This window comes from Aulonocara stuartgranti (genome assembly GCF_965226115.1).
Source record: "Aulonocara stuartgranti genome assembly, chromosome: 18".
In the NCBI taxonomy this organism is placed as follows: Eukaryota; Metazoa; Chordata; class Actinopteri; order Cichliformes; family Cichlidae; genus Aulonocara; species Aulonocara stuartgranti.
Window position 1 is genome coordinate 36,051,396 of NC_138954.1, and position 27,985 is coordinate 36,079,380.

Here is a 27,985-nt window from a genome sequence, read left to right on the forward strand (position 1 = left end):
CCTTTTTTGGTTCAAAACATCAGCTCGTGGCCTCCAAACACTGACTACATCTGAGCGTAGACTGAGGCGCTGACTGCTGCTGTCAGAGCGATTTTGTTTTGGTCGTTTGCCTGTCCCATTTGGTTCTTTAGCCAGATCTGTTGTCTGAAGACCAACAAGGAGACCCAATGGATTTACTTTACCAAGTGGATCATCACAGCTTTGCCGTATTGGTCCATTTGATCGACCTTTGTTGTTATTATTTATTTAATTTTATTTTCAATTGTTACAGACGGGACAGACATGAGTGAGGGACAGGAAAGAAAAGAAAGGGGAGAGGGACAGTGAGAAAGGAAACTTAAAAAGAGAAAGAAGAGAAAAAAATCTCCTGGATCAGCTGTTGAGAGAAAAAAGAGAAAACCAGCAAAAAACAGAGCAACATACTAAACACAACAGCATCACATTAATCTAGCTAAGTGTAAACAGCAGTAAATACTAAATACTGAATGTTGTTGTGCAGCAAGCAGGACCAACAGCGCACAATGTGCTTGGAAGTAGCAGCCAAGAAAGGTGTAGTTTGTGTCTATGGACAGTGCACACCTGTGTGGATCAGCACGCTTGTATTCAAATGGTTTCCACATGTGATGGTCTGCTAGAGGATGCAGAGAGCCATAGCCCCGCCCCCCAGGGCATGAAGCAGGCATGGAGGAGATCCAGGCCCCAGACATCCAGAGGCCCCAGAGTGCGAGAGCCCAAGGAGGACCACCGGAGGGGCATCCGTGCCACCCTCATGGGAAGGGCTGAGGAGAGCCCCAGATGAGGGGTCACCCAGCAGCCACGGAGCAGAAGCCAGAGGGGGCTGCAGTGGCGTGCCCGCCGGCTCTGCCGGCAGCCAGCTGTGCCTGACTGAACCGAGCCCGAGGGCCCCCCACGCCCCGGAAGAGGCCTGACCGAGCAACAGGCGCCAGGCCCCGCCAAGTAGCCACCGGGACTGAGCTGCTACATACCTGAGCGCCCAGCCCCGGGCAGAGCGATTTCTGAAACAACACGAATGGCTGAACTTGTGTCTAAACATCTAACTTTGACCTGTGTGTATGGATCCTACACACACCCAGCTGTTTTACATGTGACTGTTCATCAGTGTGTGATGGTACCGCTGAGACTTCTGCCTGTCAGATCATTGCTGTGTTTGAATCCCAGGTGAATACATTTGGAGGGCAGATCATGGCCTGGATGGTGAACGTAGCTACAATCGCTGCCAGGTACAGTCACAAACACGTCCTTCCTTCATATTTTTACCTAAAAATAGGATGCACCATTGTGACCTTTGACCTCCACATTCTGATCAGTGTAGTTCAGTCCTCGTGGCAGATTAAAGGATCTGTCCAGCTGTGTGAGTAACCTGAACACGGCGAGCACGTGGGAGGTCGTGGCCTATTGTCTCTGTGCTCTCTGCTTGCAGCCGTCTGTCTCAGGCTCATCCCACCCTTCGAGCCATCGACATGTTCACCTTCAGAGGACCTTCTCAGGTTGGAGACAGATTGCTGCTGAAGGCGATAGTGAACAACGCCTTCAGAAACAGGTATCCCAGAACGCTGGCAGAGACGCAGCACTGCAGCTGTGCAGCAGACAGAACCACTGGTTGCATACTGACACGTGTCCTTACTGCAGCATGGAGGTGGGCGTGCGCGCGGAGGCCTACCATGAGGAGGGGCCTAACCGACACATAAACTCCGCCTTCATGACCTTTGAGGTGCTCGATGATGGCGGGAAGCCACGCACATTACCACGGATACGACCTGAACCCCTGGTGAGTTAAACTAACGCTCACAAACGGCTCGTTAGCGTGCTGCATCCATAAAGTGTCTGGATGTGACGCGGCTGTCTGTGATTGGCTAATACTGACTGAAAGACATGAAATCTGCTTCAGAATTTGTGGTATGAAACCGCACTCTGATTGGCTAACAAGGTGTCAGCTATGAACGTTTCACAGCCAGACTCCTGATAACAGCTGATCTTCACCCAAGGTGAGCTCAGAGGCAGCGGTGGGTGACATCAGTGTAGCTGGGTCCGCCTTTTGCACCGCCCGTGGTGCTGATGGATGGATGACTGCGCAGCAGGAAACATGGCCTCTGCGTGCGTTTTCCTTCCTTTGTTTCTGGTGGAAGCGTCACAGCGTCCGTGGCTCACAGGCCTGAGCACGTCCACATGCCCCGTCACTGTGAACGCTGTTATTATGAACTCCATTCAAATGTTGAAATCATGTAAATACAGCATTACTATGATTGTTCCACATTATACACCTGCAGGAAAGCTCGGTCAGGGGAGTGTGTGCTGGTGGGGTTAAAGTGTGGAGCAGTAGATTGACAGGATAATGTTGGTGTCAGCTTCATTCACGCTTCATCTGTGGTGAAGCAGCTTGTGGAGATCGTCCTGTAGGATAAAACACGAGTGTCATAAAGAAGGTGCAGAAACACTCGATTAACCATTAAGCCGTGACGGCTGAGCAGCGATCAGAGCTTCACATCATGTTATCGGTCATAAATCCGTCTGATGGAGCGGCCTCGCTGTAGTCGTGGGTCGTTATCAGCATGAACAAACACCGAGTAATAACACTCCACTCAGTTTGTGCCACAGATCGGTGTACTGGTCATAAACTGGTGCTGGGAATCTGCCCGCTGTGTTACACACTGGTGCCCTCTGCCTGTGTGTCCGTCTCATTTACAGGAAGGACAAAGGAGGTTTCAGGAGGCAACGGCCAGGAAAAAGATCAGGCTGGACAGGTACATGTCTCCAAACAGCCCCTAATGCACCGTCTCTGCAGCTACATCAGCGTTTGTTGTGCAGCTTTGTGCACAGTGCCATCATCCTGATGCAGCATTCCTCTGTGTTTAGGAAGTACATCATTTCCCGCACGCAGGGGGAGGTGCCTCTGTCTGTTCCCTGGGATCCCACCAACCAGGTGAGGAGAAGCTCCACGCCGTCACCTGTACTGCTCACGTTAGTCCTCGTGGACTCACGGGAGAGAAACTTTCTTTATATACATGTGTGTATTACTGTATTACAAATAAGACAACTTGGCACCTTGTTACTAGCAGCTTGTCACAAACACATCATTAGTTCTCATTTCTGCAGCTGAATCTACCGGACATACGGGACATAAAACAGTATTTTTGCACCAATAAGGTGATTTCCACAGCTGCTCGTCAGCTGATGATGATCCTGTCACAGCCTGTGCTTGAGCTGGACACAGTAAACCTTTAATAGTTTTCTCAGCTGAGTCTCTTCACCCACATCAGCGTCTCAGCTGTGTGTCGGTGCTGCGTCGTCACGACTTGTGGGACATGATTTCTGTTTCTTTCTTAAAGGATGTTCAGTGATTTGTTCCACTGCAGTTTGTATGATCTGACCGAGCAGACCTCAGCGTGTTCATGTCGTCCCACTTAGCTCCAAACCTGAGCCACAGTCAGACTCCCGCCGTGCCTGCAGACTGATTTAGTCGACTGAACCTCTGACAGGCCGACGTGTCGCACCGCTGTGCTTCACCTTCACTGCAGATGAGAAATAGTGCTGCAGCAGTTTGTCTTCATTTTGCACCCTTAATACTTACACTGTTAGACGGCGCTGATTCATATATAATAAGTAGTATTTGAATGGCGGGAGGCGGCCTGCTAACGCTGAGCTCTGGAGATGAGTTTGTGGTTCCTGTGTTTGTGCTTCCAGGTGTATCTGAGCTTTAACAACGTCTCAGCTCTGAAGATGCTGGCAGCCAGAAGCAGCTGGCGCCTGAGCTGTGAGAAGGACCAGGTATGTGCGTCTCACTAATGAGCTGTTTGTTTGTGTGAGTCTGCCCATCGGCGCTTTATGTTGTGTTCACAGGTTCAGCTTTACACCCTGGAGCAGAAGTCCATGCTGAGTTTCAAGATTGAATGTGAGGTGGACGTTCCTGCTCACAGAGCCTTTGATTTACTCGCCGAGCTGAGCAACAGGCCGAGCTGGGACTCGCATTACAAGTAAGACTCTGGGACTCGTCTGTTTGCCCGTTGCTACGAGTCAAGTTCAGCGGTTTCTGTGCGCGGCCTGTTTCGACTCGCTGCCTCGGTATTGTTCTCCGATTCCAATGATGGACTTTTCTGAGGTTCAGGGTTAAAAATAAGCGACGTGTGGTTTAGGTTCATGCTGCTCACTTTGCACTGAGGCTGACATGTTAAGGTTAAAGTGACATTAGCTGTGAGGGCCTGTCTGTCTCTTTATTCTCACGTTTACATAAAAGGGGAACGGTGGCTCTCCCCCAGCCGAGCCAGCCTGCAGATGAAGCTCATCCTAGCTGCTTAGATTTGCAGCCTTACGCTTTGCATTGATCTCATGACCAGCAGGTGGTGGAAAGAACGTGGTGAGCAGCTCTTGAACCCAAACTCCCCTCGTCTGTGGAGGAGGCGGAGCTTTGTCTCCGATGCCGTCAACACCGTGGGCCTGTGCTGGTGGAGCAGACCACTGTGGGAAATCCCAGTTTTAAAACAATAACTGGATGTTGTGGATCGGTCACTGAGGTATCGCAGTGCTCAGCTTCCCCTGGAAAGTTATTTTTCACAGAGCTGAAAAGGAGGCGTTAACTCACTGTTGAGAAGATCTGGGCCCCCATTCCATCCTGGCTGTGGGACACCGGACCAGATCTTCACCCTCACAGGACGTCTGGAGAGAGGTTTAGAAGTGCTCTGTAGACTCGGACAACCAGGTACCAGGACGGCGTCTGTGGGGTGTATCGCAGCGGTCCATTTAGAAATGGAGTGAAAGCTGTGGCTGCTCCTCAGTAGGAGGACTCGAGGGTGTGTGACCGATCCTGTGTGTGATATTCACGAACAGGATCTCTAAGTGTAGCTGATGTGAGGAGGGCAGCTTCCTTGTTTTTGCAGATGATGCAGTCCTGTTGGCTTCATCACAGTCTGACCCTTAATAAGGACTGGATGGATGGTTCAGAGGCCGTGGTTCTCCGGTGGAACGTCGCGGCAGGAGTCTGCCCCAAGCGAGGGTTTTTAATACGTTGGATTGTAAGGTGGAGCACGAGCTGTTTATGCAGTGATGTGGAGTTTAGATTTACAACTCCATCTAATATGCTATCATTGCATCAGGCCGGGGAGTTTGCATGTTCCCCCCGCGTCCCCCTGGGTTCCCCCTGGGTTCCCCCTGCGTCCCCCCTGGGTTCCCCCCGCGTCTCCCTGGGTTCCCCCGCGTCCCCCTGGGTTCCCCCTGCGTCCCCCCTGCGTCCCCCCTGGGTTCCCTCTGGGTTCCCCCTGCGTCCCCCTGGGTTCCCCCTGCGTCCCCCCTGGGTTCCCCCTGCGTCCCCCCTGCGTCCCCCCTGGGTTCCCTCTGGGTTCCCCCTGCGTCCCCCTGGGTTCCCCCTGCGTCCCCCCTGGGTTCCCCCCGCGTCCCCCTGGGTTCCCCCTGCGTCCCCCCTGGGTTCCCTCTGGGTTCCCCCTGCGTCCCTCTGGGTTCCCCCGCGTCCCCCTGGGTTCCCCCTGCGTCCCCCCTGGGTTCCCCCCTGTCCTCCAGCTTCCTCCACAGTCCAAGACATGCAGTTAGTGGGTTGGGTTAACTGGAAACTCTCGTGTTTAGCCCTGCGACCGACTGGCGACCTGTCCAGTGTGTACCCTGCCTCTAAGACGGCTAGGATAGGCTCCACCCCCTGCGACCCTGAGAAGGATAAGCAGCAGAGATGGGTGGAGATCTGGGTGATGTCATCACCAAGCCCTTTGTTATGTAGTTTTCCCCTTCAGTGTCCCTATGCACGAGCTCCACCCCTCAGCTGGTGAAGCACAGAAGCAGCTGTTTGCCTCTGCGTGGATACCTGTGGAGTGAACTGCAGCTTAGTCTTTAAACAGTGCTGCCAGTCCCCTTTTTAACAGTGTGTATGTGTTTCCTCAAACAGGAAGTGCGAGCTGATTCAGCTGGTCGACAACGATGACTTCATATATCGTGTGGTGACTCCATCGGTGCGTCATGGCGCGATGGGATCTCCCACTGCAGCCAATCAGGCAAAAGGGATTCTCCAGGACTTCATCCTGTTGGCCTCCAAAAGGAAGCCATGTGGCAGCGGGTCAGTAGAGCCAGATCCATCCACCTGTGTCCTGCAGGGTTTCCTGATGCGTTCCCTTTCTGTTTTCCTTCAGAGACCCGTATGTCATCGCCCTGCGCTCCGTGTCCCTGCCCACTCACCCTCCCACTGAAGGCTATAACAGAGGAGAGGTTCTGTGTGCTGGATTCACCATACTGGAGACCAAAGACAACAAGTCCCTGGTGAGAAAAGCAGCAGTCGTACATGTGCTCTTATCACAGCTGGCTGTTATTAGTATGTTGTCTTTCTTTCAGATCAGCTACTTTAACCAGGCGTCTCCGGAGGTCCTTCCCTACATCTCCACAGATATTGCCGGCCTGTCCTCCTCTTTCTACCACACCTTCTGCTCCTGCAGCCAGTACTTGACCAGGAACAGACTGTGACAGTGGCAGCAGCCTGTCCGAGGCTCTCCTCAGCACCAGACGCTACTGTGGGGACAGCCTGCTTGGTTTATGTGGCGGGAAGACTTTATGATCATTTCATGGATTGATACAAAGGTCAGCAGTAACAATCGACGTGTTAAGTGAGTAAAATCAGCCGCTGTGTCAGTGACTGAGCTGCTGTTCATGTTTGTAGGTTAAAGGTACATGACTGTAACAGCTGTACAGGTGTGGGCTTGTACTTAATGCAGGTTCATTTGAACACTATAACTGTTTGCTGCAGTTCAACATGACGTGCTGGTTTAAAACATGAATATTCACTTTTTCCACTGAACTACAATAAAGTGCTGTGTTGTATTTTTCCTTGTTTTAATCGAGTGATGGATGATTTTCTTTGTTGTAAACGTTCAAAAATCAGCATTAAAAGTACCAAGTGAGCCTCTGAGAGCACTGATGCCACCTGTGACACTTTAAAGACACATTTATGGATGCAAATAATGCAGTGCTGCAGTCAGTAAGAGAGGCGGGCTGCATGTGAAATGTTAGCTGCAGCAGGAGAGTGTTTCATACGTGTTCAGCTGCTGCTGAATCACAAACCTCGGACAGGCTCACACAGGCTAAGAGGCTAATTCTGGTTTTGGACTTGGTTCCTTTAATAGAATTTATTATGAATTTTATAATAATCATTGAATCATATATATACAGTATAATGATGTTAACTTCAGCAACCCAAAGCAGCAGCATTTATATACACACTGAGACTCTGTGGTGACTATAAAAGCACATTTAAACCTGCTCTCAGCCCACACGTGCTCTGATCACTGAGGTAGAATATACAGGCTTCTGCTTGCTCTGCCTGCACGCTGTGCACGGAGCTCCTTCACCACAGTGACAGCTGCACCACCTTTCTTTGTGTCCACCTCAATTATAAAGTCGTATTTGTCCATCATTCCCAGTAAAGCATAAAGCTGCTCCTGCCCCGTGGGCAGCGAGGCTGCATTCAGGTGTAGAGCCACCCTCTGTGACACCGCCGCTGGGATCCGAGGAGGCCATCTGTGCTCAGCCAGGACTACAGTGACGTATGGAAACAGGCGCTCGACTGTGGACACAAAGACCTGGAGCAAAGAGAAGGACGACTATGAAACAGCCTAAAATGACACGTTTCCATCGTCTAACTGGATCGGCACTGGACATTGTTGGAGTGAACTTGAGCTTGGCTGACCAAGCCTGAGCAGCTAAAAAGCCTTCATGACGAACAGAGGATTGCATTTGCTTGGGGACCGTCTGACAAACATGCAGCTTATACAACTGTTCTCTCTGTGGGGGTGTGATAGTTTCCCAGCCAGGGTGGACCCTCGAGGAGGCTCCAACATTTACACCTGCTCGATTCTAGTTGGATGGATTTCCAGCCAGGTGTGTTAAACGTGACATGCGTCTGCTCTGTTCTTTATTAACGTATTGTCTGCAGACACTGCTTCGGGGGGATCAGATGTGCTTACTGCTGTGCTGTCGCTGCTCTGTAAGCCCTCCATGCTGATCCACACAGGCCTGTGGAGCTCGTCGGCCCCGTAGGCTGACTGCAGCAGGTTAAGAGAAGCCTCCAGCAGCTGCTGACTCTGGACCCTCAGGTAAATTCCCCAGGAGGTATCAGCAGCCTGCCCAAGGGTCTGAATAACATCCTGAGAACACACACATGATTGGCCTTAATAAAAATGTAACCTGGCTGGTGGTTGGCTGGTGATCTACAGATATACCTGCAGTGTGAGGAGCTCTGAGCTCCTTCCAGAACCTTCTACCAGAAGGACTCCAGGTCGACTGCTGTCAGAGGTCACACGAACGACCAGCATCCCGCTGCCCCCACCTGTTAGTGAAACAGAGTATCAGTGTGACTTTAAGGTGGTGCGACAGCAGCATGTGCAGGTTTACAGTTTGACATCATCAGGATGAACAGCTGATCTGTGACATGCTGCATTATCATGAGGTGATGAGGAGACCGCAGCTGTGAAGGGACGGACAGGCTGTGACCACGACTGATACTCAAAGGGCCAAATGTTAGCCGCACCTCTGCAGCAGTCACTTCCCCGTTGTCCAACACGCCGCCTCGGTCCACTGCGGCTTCAAACACTGATTTCTGATCAAGCAGCTGTGCTCTGTATTCTCTGCTCAGCACAGCTGTGAACACTTCTGGCGCTTTCATTTCTACCAAAACAACAGATAGTTTGCGTTTTTCACAATTGTTACTGTAACGGTCAAAATCCCAGGACATCAGCTTTTCTGCCACCAAGAGTCACTAAGAACATCATCCTGATGACCGATGTGAACGAAAGGTTCAGCTGCCACATGACTTCAGTGCATACAGCAAGTTCACTTTAAAAATACCTTGAGAAAAAACTCACGAGGGATCTCTGAATGCTTCGTGGCACAAATGAGGCAGTTTCTTGGTGTTTCTGGCGACAGTGCCCCGCTGTCATTCATGATGTTACCACCAGATGTCGCTAGCATATGTAAAGTACAACTTTGAGAGCGTGCTTTGCCCGGGCGTTTCAGTCTGGCCCGTTAAAATCAGGTTATAAACCCTGAGGTGTAAAACCTGCCTGAAAGCTGACGGAGCAGGGAGGCCCGGCCGGTGACGGGGAGCAAAGGCACAGCCAGGCGGTTCATGAGGTCTGAGCTGTAACCTGGGTGGAGAAACTCCATCAGATCTCCTCCAGGATAGAACCTCCTCACGCTGTCCTGCTTACCTGTGAACACACACAATGAACCAGGAAGAACTAAACAGAAGCAAACTCTTCATCTCAGAAGAAGCTTAAACAAATGCACACAATGAGCAGAAGGTTCAGTTTCCAATGATTTTTCATGTAGTTTTCTAATAATGTTTTTCTTTAGTCTTCAACAACAGTCAGAACTCACTGAAAACAAATCTGTTGATTTGAATAAATCACACACACACAATTATTATTTTACCCAAACATAGTCTGTGTAAGTCTGCTCCATATGAACGCTCCTCACCTACAGCCTGCTTAAATTCTGACAGCGTGGGTTCATATATGTCATAGTAGACTTGCCACGGGTGGGTGTTGTCACGGACAAACAGCAGGTCGCTGACGCTGGGGTTAACAGAGCCCTGCCACAAAGTCAGGCTGAACCTAGACACAAAACATGACAGTCAGTCTGTGGCGCTCATGGGCAGCGAGCAGCCCCCAGTTACTGGTTTGATTAGCAGATTTCCAGTCATTGCCATAGTAAACGTGGAAGTTATCTGTTACCGTGGTGACTGGTTGAGGAGCCAGCTCAGGTGCTGCCAGCCGCTGCGAACCAGCATGGCGTGGACTGGGAACGTCACCTAAGAGACGAAACGTTGACCAGTCAGCTCTGCCGTTCTCCGACACCTCAGAGCGTTCTCATCCCAGCACGCAACACACCGACGATTTGTCCCAGGCGTGTTGGGATGGGAGCGTGTTGAACTGGGACCACTGAAACCTGGATTCACACTTACCCTTTGAGGTACGTCTTTGATCATGTTGTACATTTCTTCCACCGTGGCTCTGGAGTAGGTTTCGTTTGTGAGCTGGTGAATATAGAGGACCTAAAGAAATAAAGCACATACAGCTGTTATTCAGTCAAAAATATAAACCATGTGTTTACCATCTCCACTGTGGAGGCCAGGCCTCCATCACTCTCCATGATGGGATGGCATGTTGCTGCAGGATGCTGTGGTAGCCATGCTGGGTCAGTGTGCCTTCAGTTTAAATAAATCTCCACCAGTGTCACCAGTAAAGCCCCCCACACCAGCAAACCATCAACCCCATGCTTCACAGTGGGAACCGTGCATGTAGAGACCATCGTTCACAAAGTGGAACCAAAGTTCTCCAATTTGGGCTCATCTTGTGTTTCTTGGCCCAAACAAATCTCTGCTTGTTGCTTTTCCTTAGTCGTGGTTTCTCAGCAGCTATTTGACCATAAAGGCCTGATTTGTACAGTCTCTACTCTACTCAGATGTGTCTCTACTCTGTGTGGCATCTATCTGGGCTCTAATCTGAGCTGCTGTTAACTTGTGATTTCTGAGGCTGGTGACTCGGATGATTGTATCCTCAGCAGCAGAGGGACTCCTGGTCTTCCTTTCCTGGGGCGTCCTCATGTCAGACAGTTTCATCGTAGTCTTGATGGTTTTTCTGACTGCACTTGGGGACACATTCAAAGTTTCCGACTGACTGACCTTCAGCTCTTACAGTAATGATGGGCTGTTGTTTCTCTTTACTTAGCTCATTGGTTGTTGCCATAATATGAATTTCAACAGTTGTCAAATAGGTTGGTACACAGCTAACAGCCCTGACTTCTGCACAACACGACTGATGGTCCCAACACCACCAATGAACCCTGACAGGCTCACCTGTGAGGTGAAACCATCTCAGGTGACGACATCATGAAGCTGAGAGAAGGCCGCAGCTCTGTCAACAAAACAAAGGGCGGCTACTCACAGGACTCTAAATGTATTTTAGAGTTATCATTGTTTTCTTTGCTACATAATTCCATATATCTTGCTTTGATGTCTTCAGTATCTACAGTGTAGAAAGTAGTAGAAATAAAGAGAACCATGAAATGAGAAGGTGTCCAAACTCTTGATGGGTGATGCATGTCAACATTAATTCAACTGTCTTTAATTTTAGGGATCACAGGAACATAAAAGCTGTTTTGTCTACTTTAGCTCAAAGGATCTTTTTGAAGCTCAAAGTTCTTCTTCCAGCTTTGAATTCTCTCATAAATGTCAGTTCAGGATTCCTTGAGTCTCTTCCTGTTTCTGACAGGAACATTCCCAGAACCTCGTCACATGCCTGGTATAATGGTTCAATGGGGTTCTTACTGCGAGCGTGCCATACCTTCCACCCAGGAGACAAAGTCACATCTGGAAACTTGTCCTGAATGAGTTCCAAAAACCTGAAAAAAGAGGGAGACATAAACATGGACTGATTCTTACGTAGCACTTTCCTGCTCTCCCAAGTCTCCACACCACACTCACCCAGTCACTTTCTTCTAAGCTTTTTAGTGCTTCCTAACTACATTCGTGCTGAGATCGGAGAGCGACCTGGGGCTAGTATCATGCCCAGGGACACTTGGCATGCAGACTGGAGGATCCAGGGATCGAACCACCAACCTCCCGATCAGTCTTTAGATGTTAGACATTTTCCCTTCCTAATTCTGAACTCTGTCCAAGGGTCTGTGTCCGGTCTAGCTGGATTTCATACCTGCTTCCATTGACTGGAGCTACAAAGCTTGGGACGTTGGGGCCTCTGAGGATGTCTGCATTCAGCCACACAGGTCTGTTTATTCCCTTGTTGCTTTCCTTTTGTTTAAGCAGGTCCAGTGACAAACCCACTGATTCCAGAGCCTTAAAGTCCAACTTGATGCCTGCAAACGAACACGCCTTTAAAAACTGTGATCAGATGGACTTTCTGTGGAAACAGTTCTGATCTGTACCTTTTCCAGAAGCCAGTACAGCATCTAACCATTCGTCGAGAGTGTTGTCACTATATATGTCGGGAGGGTGTGCCATGATCGGCACTGGCTTTTCATCAGGGGTCCCATAACCCATGAGAGTGACGTCAGCTTCCAAGATCATGGTGTCACCTGGAAAGATGACAGGAGGCGGTGCTTGTTTTGTCTGTACCTGACTGTAGGTTCAGGCACCGACACCATCAAATAATGCAGTGTTGTCTGTGTGAGTGTTTTTACCCATGAGCGCTTTGTACATGTCCTCCTTGCTGTTGGCTCGGTGAAACCACGTAGCCAAAAGGCCGTCCGCTTCACTGATGTTCCCCGTCTGCACCAAGTACTCCAGCATGTCTCCACCAGAGAACGAGGCAGAAGACGGCGCTGAGGAACACGATTGGACAGCAAGACAGTGACGGAGTCATAGGTACGTAGTCCCTGTCACAGCAGAACTGGGAGCTTTCAGCTAAAACAGCCGACGGTGTGTTTGGGGAGGCTGCTCTTTGTTGGGAGAGCAGCTTGTTTAAAGTTCATTCATTTCTTCAGCTTAAAGATTCTGTCAGCTGAAGCGAGACAGATGGGATTTGGCTTTTAAAGAAGGTTGCAGATACTCATGAAGGCAAGGCAAGTTTATTTGTATAGCACAATTCAACAACAAGGTGATTCAAAGTGCTTTACAGAGACATTAGAAACAAGAACAAATAAAAAGCATGATTTAAAATTGATTAAAACAAGCAAACAAACAAACAAACAAACAAACAAACAAACAAACAAAACAGGATATAAAATCAAAACAGATAAAATCAGTAGTTAAATGTTAGTTTTGAAATTTAAGCTTAAAGTGTGGATTTGGTGCTTTATTCAAATGCAGCTGAGAACAGGTGAGTCTTCAACCTGGATTTAAATAAACTGAGTGTTTCAGCTGATCTGAGGCTTTCTGGGAGTTTGTTCCAGATATAAGGAGCATAAAAGCTGAATGCAGCTTCTCCGTGTCTGGTTCTGACTCTGAATGCTTTTTTCTTAGTGTCTTTTTTAAAGAAGCTACTGTCACATATTACTCAAAGAGACCAAGGTCTAACAGCACAAAACACATCGTGTAACATTATCTTTGTTACACATTTCATGTCAGTTGATTCAAAAGTCACACAGTTCAAAGCAGCCGTGTACTTTTTGTCCACATGACTATGGTCCTGTCATAAGACCAGAAGCCAAATGATGAGCACTCATGCATCATGGCATTGCAATGAGCTGCAGTATGATATCAAATGAACTTTGATCACTGTAATCACTGATTTTAGCAGCAGCAATATAAAGTTGTGATGCTGACACAGCGAGTATTTAAGTGTTACGTTTGGAGAAGGCACACTGCTGGAGGCTGCAGCACCCTGTGAAACCCTGCAACACTGTGGGCTGTTTCACCTGTGCAAAGACATCTTACTGTCGCTGTACACTCAGGTGAACTCTACATGCAGTAGGTATGTATGTCACAACACTGCCAGTCGTGCACTTTGAGCTTCCATTCGACTTTCAGAACCACGGCTAAGCCTACAGTCTGTGTTTGGCCTTATTAGACAGACACGGTGAAGAGGAAGGAGGGGGACACACGCAGCAAAGGGCCGCAGGTCGGACTCAAACCGTGCTGCACGTGGTCGCCTGCTCATCCAACTAAAGCAGCGCCCTGGTCTTTACAGTGAAACGTGGTGATGATTAGGTTAGGTAAAAGCAGTAATGTCACAGTTTACTGATGGTGTACATGACAGCAGTTAAAAAATCCTGAACTGAAACATTTGGAAGAACTATGGTGCAAACAGAAAACAAAAAACAAAGCTTTGGCACGTCTGCTCAGATTTGACTGTTGTTCAGATCCATCCATCCATCCGTCCATTTGCTTCTGCTTATCCTTTTCAGGGTCGCGGGGGGCGCTGGAGCCTATCCCACATGTCATAGGGCGAGAGGCGGGGTACACCCTGGACAGGTCGCCAGTCTGTCGCAGGGCCAACACACAGGGACAGACAACCATTCACACTCACATTCACTCGCACATTCAAACCTAGTGGCAATTTGTATTATCCAATTAACCTATCCCCACAAGCTGCATGTCTTTGGACGGTGGGAGGAAGCCGGAGTACCCGGAGGGAACCCACGCAAACACGGGGAGAACATGCAAACTCTGCACAGAAAGACCCCGGCCTGATGGTGGAATTGAACTCAGGACCTTCTTGCTGTGCGGCAACCACCGTGCCACCGTGCTGCTCAGATCCAATGCAGAGAAAATGCTTTGAAGGCCACAGGTGCTGCAACCAGCTCCAGCTGGACTCTGATATTATTGCAGTTGTATATAATACAGTATATAAGTACAAAGTACTGTGAAATGTACCTCTGGTGATGAGTAATAAATACATTTACTCAGGTATGTTTCATCATCTGGATCATAAACAAAGCTGCATCATTGTTTTATCATATAAATCGTACATATTGTAAAAATGTACCTGGCGTCTTAGTGAGCAGCACAACAGGTACAACGATGACAGTCAGCAGCACGATGAGCACAACAGCCACAGACGACATTATCAGCAGTCGTTTGGGCAGCACGCCACGCTTCTTTGGGCCTCGCTCCACTCGCTGGTCGTCAGCCTCGGGCTCCATCCTGTGGGGATACACGATTAATGCTCGTCGGTCTATTCTGTGTTAGAAGCAGCATTTCAGCATGTTGTAGAGGTTTACCTGACCTCACACATGCATGTCTCACAAGTGTACATGCTGCTTCATCCATTTTATTAAAGAGCAACTGATTTGTCTCCAACCTGTTTTGCTTTCCTTCTGATCCTCCAGCAGTTCGTTCATCTCTCCTTTTGTCCTCTCCTGCCATTCTCACACGTCTCCTGTCTAGGTTCAAATGTCTAAGAAGTCGGAGACCTCAGGGAGCGCTCGCTCTTCTTTTATACGATCCTTTATCTCAGGTGCAGAGAACAGTTTTCCTTCTGATAAGGCGCACACACTCTTCAGTGTCCACTTGCTGCCTGACGAGCTGTGAAGCTCTTCTGTTATGTAATCTTCACTGTTCTGGGATTACAACACACCTTGTAACAAATCTCCCTCTACATATTTTGTCCGTGTTTGGAAGAATTGTGCATTACTCCACAGTGCCACACGGAAACATGGGAGGGATTATGGCATGAACATTTTCACATTTCTACAAACATGTTACTTCCCACAGGTTCGTGTGTCAGCCATCTGTCTCATAGTTACAGCACTGGTTCCCAAACTTTTTCTGCTGCGCCCCCTTTGTTTTACAAGAAAAATGTTTGCAAATACAAGTAATCTGCAATAAATTACAGGCAGTAAGAAAATAAACTACTAACTCTTTTACGCTGCGTCCGCACCTACACGGGTGTTTCTGAACACGCAGCTGTTTCGTCCACGTAAACGGCGTTTTCACAGAAAACTGGGATTTTTTAAAACCCTTTTTGTGTTTACGTGTGGACGAGGAATACAGAGTTTGTCACGCAACGTCAAAGGTATGCGCCTTTTTTCACGTCACGCTGTGGCCACGTTATTGTTTACATGAGATGAATGGCAGAATGATAGAGACGAAATACTGTTAATCTGACTGTCTGCAGGTTTACACGCAGTTACTGTCCCTCTGTTTACAAAGGCAGAGACGTCACGGTGTCATTATTTTACTGTAGTTGGTTTCTCCTGTGTAATAATGTTCAACATTGCATCAATACATTTTTTTTTGTTACTGGGAGTTGGCACCCTGTTAGTGAGGTTGCTTAAGCTAAGTACTCTTTAAAATGCCAGAATAGGGAGGATGGAGCAGGTTTAAGTTTATTAGATTGATCAGTGTTGCTGAACTATGAAATATTTTTTGTATACAGGTATAACTAGGGATGGGTATTGATAAGATTTTCACGATTCCGATTCCATTTTCGATTCTGTTTAACGATTCGATTCTTTATCGATTCTCTTATCGATTCTTTGTAAAAAGGAGAACACTAAGGTCGATTAGCTTAGAACTTTGTTTTATATCTTCTCTTTGAACAAGATAGAAATTTAGGAGTAACATGGCCTTACAAACCCAACAGTGAGATCTTAAGAGATCCAGCCTACGGCTCTTCAATGGGTGTCACAGGGTCCCCAGGAAAAAAAATTGTAAATGTAAAATAATAAAATAAATATTCTTCTGTAGCAACAACAAAGCATAACATAAATTATTCAGTAGCAATTACACAAGAATATCCAGTAATGTCCCTGCCTACAATTAAACACATTCACTTACCTAAAATTGGGGGCATCTGCTGTGGCAAATGGGTTCAAGCCAGTGTTTCCAACTTAGCGACTTTGTCGCTATATTTAGCGAGTTTTCAGAGCCCTTAGCGACTTTTTTTTAGAAAAAAGGTCGCTAAAAAAAGGACGTGAAAGCTCGTATCGATTTTACTCTCAACAAGCAGCGGGTGCTGTAACGCAGTCAGTTCTTCTTTTACTCGTATGCTGTTTTGTGGATCACAAGGTTTAAAACTACTTATAAACACACACACAAAGTAACTCCACCAGAGTGCGTATTTCAGGTCACTTTTGCCGGTCCAAGCCCGGGTAAAGGAGCAGGGTTGGAATTGTGACATTAAAAAAAACAATAATTGCTAAAATAAATTTAATTTGTAGTTCTAAATAAACTCTAAATGCATTTAGCAAGTTTTTTACTCACTTTATGTCTAGCGACTTAGCGACTTCTAGCGACTTTTAGGACAGCCAATAGCGATTTTCCTTACTGAGGAGTTGGCAACACTGGTTCAAGCCTTTTACCACAAACTTAGTCACTGCTCGGTGACATTCGTCTATCCTGGCCTGAAAGGAGACGCTACCGGTAGACTGCAGCGAGAACTGCCAGCATCTGAGCCAGACTCTGTCTCTCTCATCATGGTCACTAAATGCACAGTAATGGCAGGGTTTGTAATAAGGCAGATCGCGCTAACATAATAAGCACTGTTAGTTGATTATTTACCTGCCGCATTAACGGGAGAGGACGTGCAAACGTTACCGCTGCTGCTGGGTTGAGATTCACGAGTCCGGAGCGGAATTAAAAACATGACATTCATTTAAGGTTATCACGTGTTTTGTGAGCAAATGCTTTTGCATATTCGTAGTGTTTCCTCCCTTAAATGAAGCATCTACTTTGCAAGTATTGCAAGTTGCCCTGTTGTCATCCGTTCTCGTAAACTTTTGAGCATTTGAGCCGCTTACGCGCCGTGTTTCCTGCCAGGTAAATGACGCTCCGCAACGTGGTGACGTCATTCGGGGCGACTGGAATCGATAAGGGAATCGTTTGCAAAAATGGCAAACAATTCCAAGGAATTGAAACAGTGGGAACCGGTTCTCAACAAGAACCGGTTTTCGATACCCATCCCTAGGTATAACAGAATAGCTTTAGTGTTGTTGGTTATTTAAACTTGAGTATGAACTTATACAAAATGCAGCAAGATATTAAAAAACTGTTTTGTTGATTAAAAAACACTATATTGGATTCATATCAGTATCGGCAGATATCCAAATTTATGATATCGGTATCGGACATAAAAAGTGGTATCGTGCCATCTCTAGTCACTATTGGCGACTCCAATAGGGTTACCTGTCAACTGTGGTGTATGTATGTATGTATGCATGTATGTATGTATGGTGAAAGTCCCTCTTTTTGCTCCTCCCCTCACCTGTGGATGGACGGTGCTGTTACCGTGGTGACAGCTTGGATGTGTTTCAGTCCTGCCTGGTTATCACTGCAGGAATCTTTCACATTTATTACAGGTAATAACTCTGATTTTTCTGTGTGTTATGAACTAAATGTATCCTGATACACACAGAGATGGATGAGCAGAGGTCACATGATGAAGAACAAACATGGAGTCTTTGATTGATTTAGATATTTATTGATGAATGCAAACAAACCTGACACTGAACCATCGTCCAGCAGAACAAACCTGATCACATGACCTGCTGACCCAAACAGTGCAAAGCTCCATGGCAACAACAACAAACAGCCTCACATATGTTAACAGAGGCTGTTAGAAGCACAGAGTCTTTACAGTCTTTCTCCTGTTTGGACACAGATCTCTGCACATCTTCATCACAGTTCCTCACAGACGTGCAGAGTGTGTGGATATCAAAGCTAAGTTTCCACCATGTTTGTAGTCTGTACTGGGACTCATGGAGCATCTCTCTATGAGCACTCAGTGCTTTAAACAGTGAGTCCCAGTTTAACCAGCAGCCTTCACACCACACATCACACAGACATGGAAACTTCAAACCTCAGACTGAAGACACCATCAGAAATAAACAGATTGTGATGAAGATGAAGAACTGCAACAGTTTGCTGTGGTTTCTTCTGTTCCTGTCAGAAATAAGAGTCTGGCAGCACTTTGCTCTCCTTCCACATGTTTAAGGAGGAAGTGAAGAAGAGCGAGTGAGTCGTCTTCCTCTGTGGGCCCAACATCAGGCAGCAGCCACGGATTTTTAAAAACCCAGCACACTGCTTCAGAAACACTGAGTCAGGTGACCAGAGTCATGTGATCAGTGAGGTCTTCACTCAGGACGTCACTGCTTCAGGACCTGATTCAGAGGTTTATGAGGACGTGGATCATTGGTGCTGATGTTGTGTGAGAGCTGGTGAACCATGGGGAACATAAATAACAACCAGGCCATCAGCAGTTCTACCCCCAGCTCTAAAACCTACATAATACACTATACATATAGTTATATAGGTTATAGTATGTTGTATATACACGTAGCTGAAGCAGTTTCATTTGTAGCTTCACGCTGCACTTCACATGTTTGTCCACCAGATGGCAGCACAGAGGCCTGTGTTGGAAAGCTTTGAGTAACCAACCAGGAAATATCTGTGTGTAAAAACAGCAACACAAGAATCCAGGATGAAGACAAGAAACTCAAAGCTCACAAAACAGGTGGAGCTAATTTTGTGACGTGTTTCTGTAAAAACACCACAGAAGTGAATCATCAAAGTTTCCATGTGAGCTGATGATGCTGCTGCAGAGTTTCTGTGAACCTCCTGTGACCCCGCCTCCTCATACAGAGACATCTGATTGCTCTTCAAACTGCATCACGTGGACACATGTGATTGTGTGTTGTAGTATTGATCCCAATGCTGGTATCAGTCCTGGATCAATAACACTGGATGGATGCGTTCAGCATGGAGCCCTGAGCTGTGTTACAGACAAACATGGAAACTGACAGGTCTGTGTCATTCACAGTCTGTAACACTTCTAAACAACAGAGGCTGACCCAAGTGCCTCAGAGCCAGGCACGCTCACATCACAGCTCTCTAAATAAGCCAGTTTCAAAATAAGAGCTGAAAGCTGTGTTTGCTTGTGTTAGCTTATTATTGTGGAGACTAACATTCAGTGATCATGTGTTCAGACTCATAATGATTACTCTCAGAAATCCTGATCTTTGTATTTACTGTGTGTTGGATCAATAACTGAGATTCATGGTATCACACAGCTGTGCTGCTGCTGATGTCAGCACATCTGGAACAATACGAGGTATCTGCTAGCAGACTGAGCAGGACGTGAGACCTGTGGACTGTTTAAAGCTGTCCCTCCACAGCTCACTCAGACCTGATCCACACCTCAGTGATATTCTCTGACTTCCTCAGTAGAGACAGAAACCATTCAGATCTGGGACCATCAGCTGACTGATGATGTCACACAGACTGTGTTTTTCAGGAACAGTGATTCTGATGTGAGCCTGCTAGCTGACAGCAGACCTGATGAAAGCACATGTTCACATCTGTGAGGACAGACTGGACTCTTTGACTGCACCTTGGTTCTCCTCAGAGGTCTGTACAGGAGCATGTCCACCCCCACTGAAGATCTCAGTCACTGTGAAACATAGAAAGCTGCTTGTGTGGCCTCTGCCTCACATGTAGATACAGCTACAGGTTTCTCTGTCAGTCAGACTGAAACAGTGTCCTGATGCTGCATCATTCAGCTCTGTGCCCCAGTCAGCATCACTGGGAGCTACCAGTGTTTCTGCCCTTTTCCTGTAACACTACACTCAGCACAGGCTCAGCTGGTATCCAGTGTTGGACTTTGGCTTCAGCTGCTGTGATAGATCCTCTAACATAGATCAGCTCTGCTACATGTTGTTAGATAAGTGCAGCTGCTGTCATGTCCTGATGTTTCTCTGGCTCAGCAGCTTCTCCATCAGAGGTTCACATGGAGCTGATCCAGTATCTCCAGTAACTGTGTTCTGTGCCTCACTGGTTCATCCTTCTGTCTGTGTGACGTCAGTCAGATGTTGAAGTTCAACTCTGTAATCTTCACTGTGTCACAGAGTTCAGTGAGTCCCGTTATTCACAGTATCAATCAGATCATCAGAGAACAGCTGATCAGCAATCAGTGGTGCCAACAGCGCCTCCTGTGGTGAGAGGATGCAATAATGCAATGTAGCATTTTTCCACTCAACACTTGCAGTCATGGAAACTGTCTGTTGGATCTGTGTGACGTTGCTTTCTTGGTTAGAGTTCCTCACAAATGTCCAGATGATTCTTCTAATGAGGCGTCGACCATGTTTGCAGCTCTTTGGAAGAAAACGTCGCCCTTTGCCATCCTTACTTTTCTTTGACTTCTTCAAATGCAGCTGAACTCCAGCTGGTATTTTCTTGGACTTTGCAGCTGTTTCTGGTCATCAGTTCACTCCTGCAAACCTCTGAAGCTGAACAACAATGATGCTGCATTGCTGGCTGATCCCAAAAGGTTGATTCTGTTCATCTGGACGTTTTCAGAAACGTTTGCTCACTGATCAGGTGACTTCTTCAGTCTCAGCTGACTGCAGCTTTACAAGCTTACAAACAGCACATTTGCACAATGACTGAAAGCAGCAGCACCTGATATATATGATACTAATATAATACATATACATATATAATCCATACTAATGATGAAGGAACTGAGCTCACAGTCCATTGTTCATTCAGTGAACTACTCAGTTTATTTTGGGCCTCAGAAATGCTCACTCTGTTTGTACATCACTGTCAGCAATAGACTCATTCTGCTGTGTGGACAGGAACACATGTGACATCACTTCCTGTTTGTTTGTGACTGAAGAAGTTTACAAGGAATCATTTAGAAGAGTTTCAAACATCAACTGATTGAATCCATGAATCTGAAAACGTGTTTGTGAGTGAAAGAGACAGACATGTACAGACTGAACTATCTGTTCAACAGTCAGAGTGTTTCTGTAACAGGAGACACTCTTTACACTCCACTCAGCACAGGGACACTGAGGAACCACGAGACCAGAAACTAAACCCAGGATAAAGAGTTTGAGTGAATGTGGTGTTGAAGGTGTGGAGGTGGATCAGAGTGTCAGAGGAGACTCTGTAGAAGGACAGAGTGCCAGCAGGACAGTCCACATACACTGCTGCTCTGTTAGAGACAGAGGAGGAGGAGGAGGAGGAGGAGATGGATGTTACTCTGTTATTGTGCCTGACAGACTGAGGACCATCATCAGAGCAGATCAGACTCCAGGACTGATCATTGCATCCAAACCAACAGTCATAACTGTCTCCTTTCCTTCTGATGCTTCTGTAACTCACTGATATATCAACGTCTCCTGTCCACTCGACCTCCCAGTAACAGCGACCAGTCAGACCATTTCTACACAGCAGCTGAAGATAAACATCAAATCTGTCTGGATGATCAGGATATGACTGAACCTTCTGAACACATGTCACCTTCCTGTTGTTGTCAGACAGTTGGAGCTTTGTGTTCACTGTGTTTGTGTCGATTGTGAGTTGACAGGAATCTGATGGAGAGAACAAACACAATCCAGCTGCAGTTATTGATCCATCATCTGTTCATTGATTGACACTTTGATGATGACTCCTGACATGATGAAGATGGTTGAATGTGTGCTGCTTTGTTTTCATGAATCCCATTAAAAACACACTTACACTTCCTCAGACCTGGTCTCAACCATCGGACTCCAGCAGGCTCCACCCTGAAAGGAGGAGGGGGGTCAGAGCAGCACAGTCAGCATGCACACATGGACATTACATGGCTCTCACACACACACTGTTACACACTGAGCTCAAAGCTCGGCTCCACTGTTTTATTCAAAGAAATCTACATTTATTTATCAGCACATTTAAAAACAGCTTGAGCCAAAGTGCTGCACAGAGTAGAGAGAAAATAGGAAACATACACAGTAATGACTATAAAGACTGGTCAGGATTGAAAGCTACAGAGTACAAATGTGTTTCCAACCGGCTTTTAAAAATGTCCAGTGTTGGTGACGACCTGATGTGAAGGGCGACTGTTCCAGAGTTTGGCTGCAGCCATCGATAAAGCTCACCTCTGTTTTTACGTCTAGTTCTGGTCAGAAGCTGCTTATCTGCAGACCTGAGGGCTCCACTTGGATTCTTTTGTTAAAGAGAGATAAGATGGAGCCAATCCATTCACAGATTTAAAGACAACCAGATCTGGAAGTGGATTCTACCACGTACTGGTAACCAGTGGAAAAAGCTGGTGATGGGTCGTCTAGCACAGACCCACCGCTGGAACCAGACAATTGATGAGGGAGAGAACTGTGACAGCGCCGTTCCTTCACTTGACCTCAGTCGCTCTCGTCTGCTCCCTCGTAACACTGCTCTTTATTGAGCTTACATGAATATGCACAAGTTCATTAACATGTGACGTCTTACACAGGTATGAACAAAGAGTACCAGTCTGTGCATAGCGTGTGTGTCTGTGTGTGTTCCAGATGTGACCCTGTGACCCCAAAGCTGGTGCTAAGAGTCCAGCGGTCCCCCTAACAAAGGGCTCTTATACTTAACCAGACACAGAGCAGGTGTTCTCCTAAACCATAAATCAGTAAGAGAAGGTACGACCTCTCTCATGACCTTAAGGTGTGTGTGCATGCCAGAGCACTCTGGAAGGCACACAGAGTCTTTACAGACTACTGAGGCTACGTCCACACGTACACGGGTATTTTTGAAAACGGAGATTTTCCGTTTTCGTTTTAAAAAATAATCCCGTCCACACATAAAGGCAGAAATGAAGGAAAACGCTGCCAGGAACATGCCAAAGCAGCAGGTGGCGCTATATTCCTAACCTGTAGAAATGTTGGCCAATCAGAAGTCTAGAAGCCTTGGTGGGAAAAAGTAAACAAAGCTGGGGCATAGAAGCAGAACCGAGTCGTATGTGTGGACGGACAGTAACTGTGTGTGTATATGTAAGCATTTAAACACTGCAGAGAGTAGAATTAACAGTAACAGTATTGTAGAAATTCATTTCACCCAAACAATAACGTGGCGCACAGTGTGACGTCAAAAAAGGCGCACACCTTTGACGCTGCGTTTTCTGCGTTTTCTCCATTTTTCTCGTCCACACGTAAATGCAAAAACTGAGTTTTCGAAAATATCCACCCTGGTGGATATTTTTGGTGGATAGCTAATAACAGCAGTCTATTTAGCAGTAGCTGCTCACGTTGTTATAAAGTAAAGGAAAACGATATGAGCATTAGGTTCTAATGCGTATCTGCCTTGAATTAGACGTAGGTGCTAATGGCAGCCTACTTAGCATTAGCAGCTCAGATTGTTGTAATGCTAGGGTAAGCATTACAACAATGTTGTAATGCTTACCCTAGCATTACAACATTGTTGTAATGTTAGCATTAGCCGTTCACATTGTTAAAAAGTAAGTGTTAACATTAGTGCATAATGCTAATTCGCATCAAATTAGCGTTAGTTAATAACGGCAGCCTATTTAGCATTAGCAGATAATGTTGACCTTGGCCCACTGGAAAAGTTAACAACTAAAGATTTAGGAGTGTTTCTCGATAGCTCTTTCTCATTTGAGAAACAAATAAATTCTGTTATTAAAACCAGCTGTAAGGTTTATATTGTTGATTGTCATTTATGCTTAGAAATATTTACTCATATATGCTTAGAGTTCTATAATCGATTGCATAATGATAGAGGTTTGATCCTTAGGCTACGTCCACACGTACCCGGGTATTTTTGAAAACGCAGATTTTTCTATGCGTTTGCACCTTTCGTCCACACGTAAACGGCGTTTTTGGTCACTGAAATTGGTTCGTCACTGAGATTTTTAAAAACTTAAGTTACAAAATGTTGTCTCTGTCCAAATATTTATGGACCTAACTGTAGGTCTACTTTTAAGGAAACTCTCAACATGACTTATCAGTTATCATTAATGTTCCTGCAAACAGACTCCTTGGAGACCCCCTACATAAATATCCACGTACTATCCAGCTAGACTAGTGTGTCTGTCCCTGAAAATATTCCTGCATGTGTGATTGTTCATGTCTCATCTGCAGGAAACAAACAGGAAGTGAGTGAAGGACACAGGAAATGTTTCCAGCTTGTCCTCCTCTATCAGACATTCTCTCCATACCTGAGAGTGTCCAGTCTCCAGCCTGGATCCTTCAGTCCAGACGACAACAGCTTCATTCCTGAGTCACCTGGATGATTGTAGCTCAGATCCAGCTTTCTCAGATGGGAGGGGTTGGAGCTCAGAGCTGAGGCCAGAGAAGTACAGCCTTTCTCTGTGATCAGACAGCCTGACAGACTGCAGACACACAAAACAACAATCTATCTTTTAAAGATCATTTTCTGTTTGTCACAATAACATCTATCCATTTACATCCATTCAATGTAACTTTATTTAAAAGTGACAATTCCCAACAGACAACAACAGTCGTCTGAAGCTGTTTAACAGTGTAAGGCCTCCAATATTAGAGAGAAAGCCCCAAAAACCAGACAATCCACTGTGTGCAGCACTTGGTGATGGTGGGAAGGAAGAACTCCCTTTGACACAACGATCCTCCCAGTGAAAACAGGCTCCTGGAGGAGAATCTATCAATCAATCTTTATTTATAAAGCACTTTTCATACAAAGATATAGCACAAAGTGCTTTACATGGTTAAAAGCACACGAGCTGCCGAGTTTTGTAAAAGTTGTAAAGTTGAAATATTCTTCTTAGGAAGACCAGAGAGCAGGGCATTACAGTAATCAATGCGACTGGTAATAAAAGCATGCATCAGCATCTCCGTGTTGGCCCGAGAGAGAATAGGGCGACTCTGGCTATATTTTTTAGATGATAAAATCCAATTTTAGTTACATGTTTAACATGTGGGATAAAACCAAGCTCAGAGTCAAAAATAACACCCAGGTTTTTCACTTGTAGCGAAGGACATAGTGAAAATGCCTGTAATTTAGACAAGAGTTTCTCTCTCTGAGCCTCAGGACCGACAATTAAAACTTCAGTTTTGTCCTGGTTAAGCTGTAAAAAGTTTTCTGCCATCCAAGATCTTATATCCAAGATACAGTTAAAAAGGGCATCCATTGGTCTGGTGTCATCAGGAGACACGGAGATGTACAGCTGCGTGTCATCAGCGTAACTGTGGACGTTCACTCCATGCCTCCTGATGACACTGCCGAGAGGCAACATATACAAATTAAAAAGTACAGGGCCTAGAACCGACCCTTGAGGCACACCACATGTCATTTTATGGATCTTAGAGGAGCATGTATCCATACTCACCATAAAAGATCTGTCAGAGAGATAGGAAGTGAACCAGTTGTGTACAGCACCAGAGAGGCCCACCATGTGTTTCAGTCTGTTTAAAAGAATAGCGTGGTCTACTGTATCAAAGGCTGCGCTTAGATCCAGCAGCACCAGGACTGAGAGCTTTTGGGCGTCCCAGTTACATCTAAGATCATTTAAAACCTTTAGGAGAGCCGTCTCTGTGCTGTGGTTCACCCTAAATCCAGACTGGAATATCTCCAGGATCTGTCTATCATTGAGAAAATCAGTAATCTGAGTAAAAACAAGTTTTTCTAAGATTTTACTTAAAAATGGTGAGTTGGATACAGGTCTGTAGTTATTAAAATCATTACAATCCAAATTGCTCTTCTTCAGAAGGGGCCTCACCACCGCCGTTTTAAAGGCAGCAGGGAAGACACCCAACTGAAGAGAGCAAAGCTCAGCTTCAAAAAAATCTACCATGACTGGTTGCAGGGTGAGGGGAAAGAGAAGAGATGAGCTCAGAGAGACACAAAAGTTAAGGACATGCAGTCGTGACATATAAAAGCATCAGGAGTGAAAAGAGGGGAGTGGAGAAGAAAGCAGAGCATCATCAACAGCCTGAGCCTATAGCAGCATAACTAAGGGATGGTTCAGGGTCACCTGATCCAGCTCGAACTATAAGCTTTATCAAAAAGGAAAGTTTGAAGCTGATCTTCAAAGTAGAGGGTGTCTGTCTCCTGAACTCAAACTGGGAGCTGCTTCCACACCAAGTCCAACATAGCTAGGCTGAGTCGTTAGATTAGTCCAAAGTAAAGTCAGAAAGTCATTATTTGTGTCACATTTTAGTGGAAATGTACAACAACTGTCCAAAAGTTATTTCTAAATCTGATATTAAACAGTTTAAATGGTGAAAAAAGCTGTAAAGAAAACAGAGTCAATAAAAGCCTCTTTACAGGGTCACCAGTTTAAAACTCAGACATTTAAACTGGTGATTCTCCTTCTCTGCTCCATTTCCTCTCTAGACTTCCTGTTCCTAGGAGGGATTTGATTGGCTGAACGTCCTTTTAGCCTTTCTTTAGTTCTTTGGGTGCTAATCAAAGAGGTAAACACACGCGTCATGTGACGTGACATAAGGAGCGCTCTGATTGGTTGGGATTGACAAACTATGGTGCTGTTTGCAAGCTTAGCTTTGCAGAGGCAAGAAAATCTCTTGGGATGCTCCACAGTGACGTTTCCACACTTTGGAGCTTCTGAAGTGCAGATGTTTGGAAACGCTGCTCCAACGTGTGGTTCAAACACTCAGATCACGTGACCTCAGCTGCCACAGGTGGCATACCTGCTGCTTCCATGTTAGCATGTTAGCTCCAACAGGTGGTCAGTGTGAGAGCAGAAGATGATATCAGTGACATCCAAACAAGGAAGGAAGAGACTGTTGAAGGCAGCGAGCTGTGACTGCTGTGAACAGTGTCCTCACACTATTTTCTCCCTGTGTCAACATACATGAGGCTGCTTCAGCTGCAACACACCACAAACACCTTTATACAACTAAATATACTGAGAGCACACTGCTGTGGTTGCTGTGGTAACATCCATATATCCAGCTGTTTGGGGCCGAGTCTGCTTCCTCATCCTTGGTTCAACCCTCAAAGTTTGATGCGTTTTTTTGAGATTTGGTTTTATTTGTTGTTCTATACACTGTGAAACAAAGCTAGAAGCCCCTGTGGTTCAGCGGGGGACTCAAACCCAGGACCCAACCTGCTCCAACAACAGTCAGAGGATTTTATTAAGTCTCATTTTCTGTTCATTAGGAAAACATCAATAATGAAGAGCACATGTTTATAGAGGCACATTCAGACCAATGACAACAGTCCATTCACACTGACCTCCACCTTTTTAAATGTGAGTAAACACATCATGGTTCTGGTGCTGACGTGGTATCAGGGACAGGTGATGATTTTGAACTCAGTCTGAGGTTTGATTACATTGAACCTGCACTGCTTTCTCCTGTTTATGACACATTTATACCCAAAGTCTCAGCTGGATAACAAAGAACGAGGAGAAACACATTTGTTGAGAGAATTGTTAACAAATGTGGTGAGAGTGTTGTAATAGTTACAGACAGAACTATGATTTATTTATTTAAATGCATTCCAGGACGTTTTTTACTCACGTTATGTCGCTTCCACGATGTTATTTTTCTCTCCTACAACGTACGTTACAATTACATTAGCATGACCATTTATCCAAATTAGGCGATGACGTCATTCAGCGACTTCCAGCAACTTTTAGGACAGCCAATAGCAATTTTCCTTACTGAGGAGTTGGCAACACTGCTAGGAGCAGTGGGTGGATGGCAGCATCATCATGAAGGATCAGTGAGAATAAATCATCATCCACAAAGAAAACCAGTCTGAGTGTCTGACGCTCTTGTTAGAAAGACGCAGTCGCAGCTTGTGGGTGCA

At 46.1% G+C, this 27,985-nt stretch overlaps 3 protein-coding genes across 6 annotated transcripts in view; 1 reads left to right on the top strand and 2 right to left on the bottom strand.

The window, feature by feature from the left end:
* LOC309694684 (acyl-coenzyme A thioesterase 11-like) overlaps positions 1-6,844 on the top strand; it is a 12,489-nt gene extending 5,645 nt beyond the window's left edge. Inside the window, exons 8-17 of the mRNA XM_082514897.1 lie at positions 1,180-1,241; positions 1,442-1,561; positions 1,651-1,789; positions 2,707-2,762; positions 2,875-2,941; positions 3,703-3,786; positions 3,859-3,992; positions 5,906-6,073; positions 6,147-6,273; positions 6,346-6,844. Of these exons, the coding sequence (XP_082371023.1) occupies positions 1,180-1,241; positions 1,442-1,561; positions 1,651-1,789; positions 2,707-2,762; positions 2,875-2,941; positions 3,703-3,786; positions 3,859-3,992; positions 5,906-6,073; positions 6,147-6,273; positions 6,346-6,474 (1,086 nt within the window). The 3' untranslated portion in view covers positions 6,475-6,844. The remainder of the gene's footprint in view (positions 1-1,179; positions 1,242-1,441; positions 1,562-1,650; positions 1,790-2,706; positions 2,763-2,874; positions 2,942-3,702; positions 3,787-3,858; positions 3,993-5,905; positions 6,074-6,146; positions 6,274-6,345) is intronic.
* Positions 6,845-6,965: 121 nt separating this feature from the next.
* On the bottom strand, positions 6,966-15,824 carry LOC309694687 (protein FAM151A-like). The gene is made up of 13 exons (XM_082514900.1): positions 14,763-15,824; positions 14,448-14,605; positions 12,202-12,342; positions 11,947-12,096; positions 11,715-11,877; positions 11,349-11,406; positions 9,968-10,057; positions 9,738-9,814; positions 9,481-9,617; positions 9,066-9,212; positions 8,226-8,332; positions 7,971-8,150; positions 6,966-7,586 (listed from the first exon to the last, which is right to left on the bottom strand). The coding sequence occupies exons 1-13, from the start codon at positions 14,825-14,827 to the stop codon at positions 7,290-7,292; spliced, it is 1,770 nt and encodes a 589-aa protein (XP_082371026.1). The 5' UTR covers positions 14,828-15,824; the 3' UTR covers positions 6,966-7,289.
* Positions 15,825-17,861: 2,037 nt separating this feature from the next.
* The window catches only part of LOC309694164 (protein NLRC3-like), a 38,363-nt gene continuing 28,239 nt past the window's right edge, over positions 17,862-27,985 (bottom strand). For all 4 annotated transcript variants that reach the window (XM_082513997.1, XM_082513998.1, XM_082513999.1 and 1 more), the window contains 3 exons: positions 24,390-24,563; positions 21,926-21,972; positions 17,862-21,777 (listed from right to left, as the gene is read on the bottom strand). In XM_082513997.1, coding sequence (XP_082370123.1) covers positions 21,239-21,777; positions 21,926-21,972; positions 24,390-24,563 — 760 coding nt within the window. In that variant the 3' untranslated portion in view covers positions 17,862-21,238. The remainder of the gene's footprint in view (positions 21,778-21,925; positions 21,973-24,389; positions 24,564-27,985) is intronic.

What these genes read in the sequence shown, in the direction of transcription:
- LOC309694687 (XM_082514900.1), bottom strand. Translation starts at nt 14,827, where the DNA reads ATGGCAGGAGAGGACAAAAGGAGAGATGAACGAACTGCTGGAGGATCA. An exon ending in GCTGCTCACTAAGACGCCAG is followed by an intron (nt 12,343 to 14,447) that starts GTACATTTTTAC and finishes CGTGTTCCTCAG; the next exon opens with CGCCGTCTTCTGCCTCGTTC. An exon ending in AGAATTTAAGCAGGCTGTAG is followed by an intron (nt 9,213 to 9,480) that starts GTGAGGAGCGTT and finishes GTGTGTTCACAG; the next exon opens with GTAAGCAGGACAGCGTGAGG.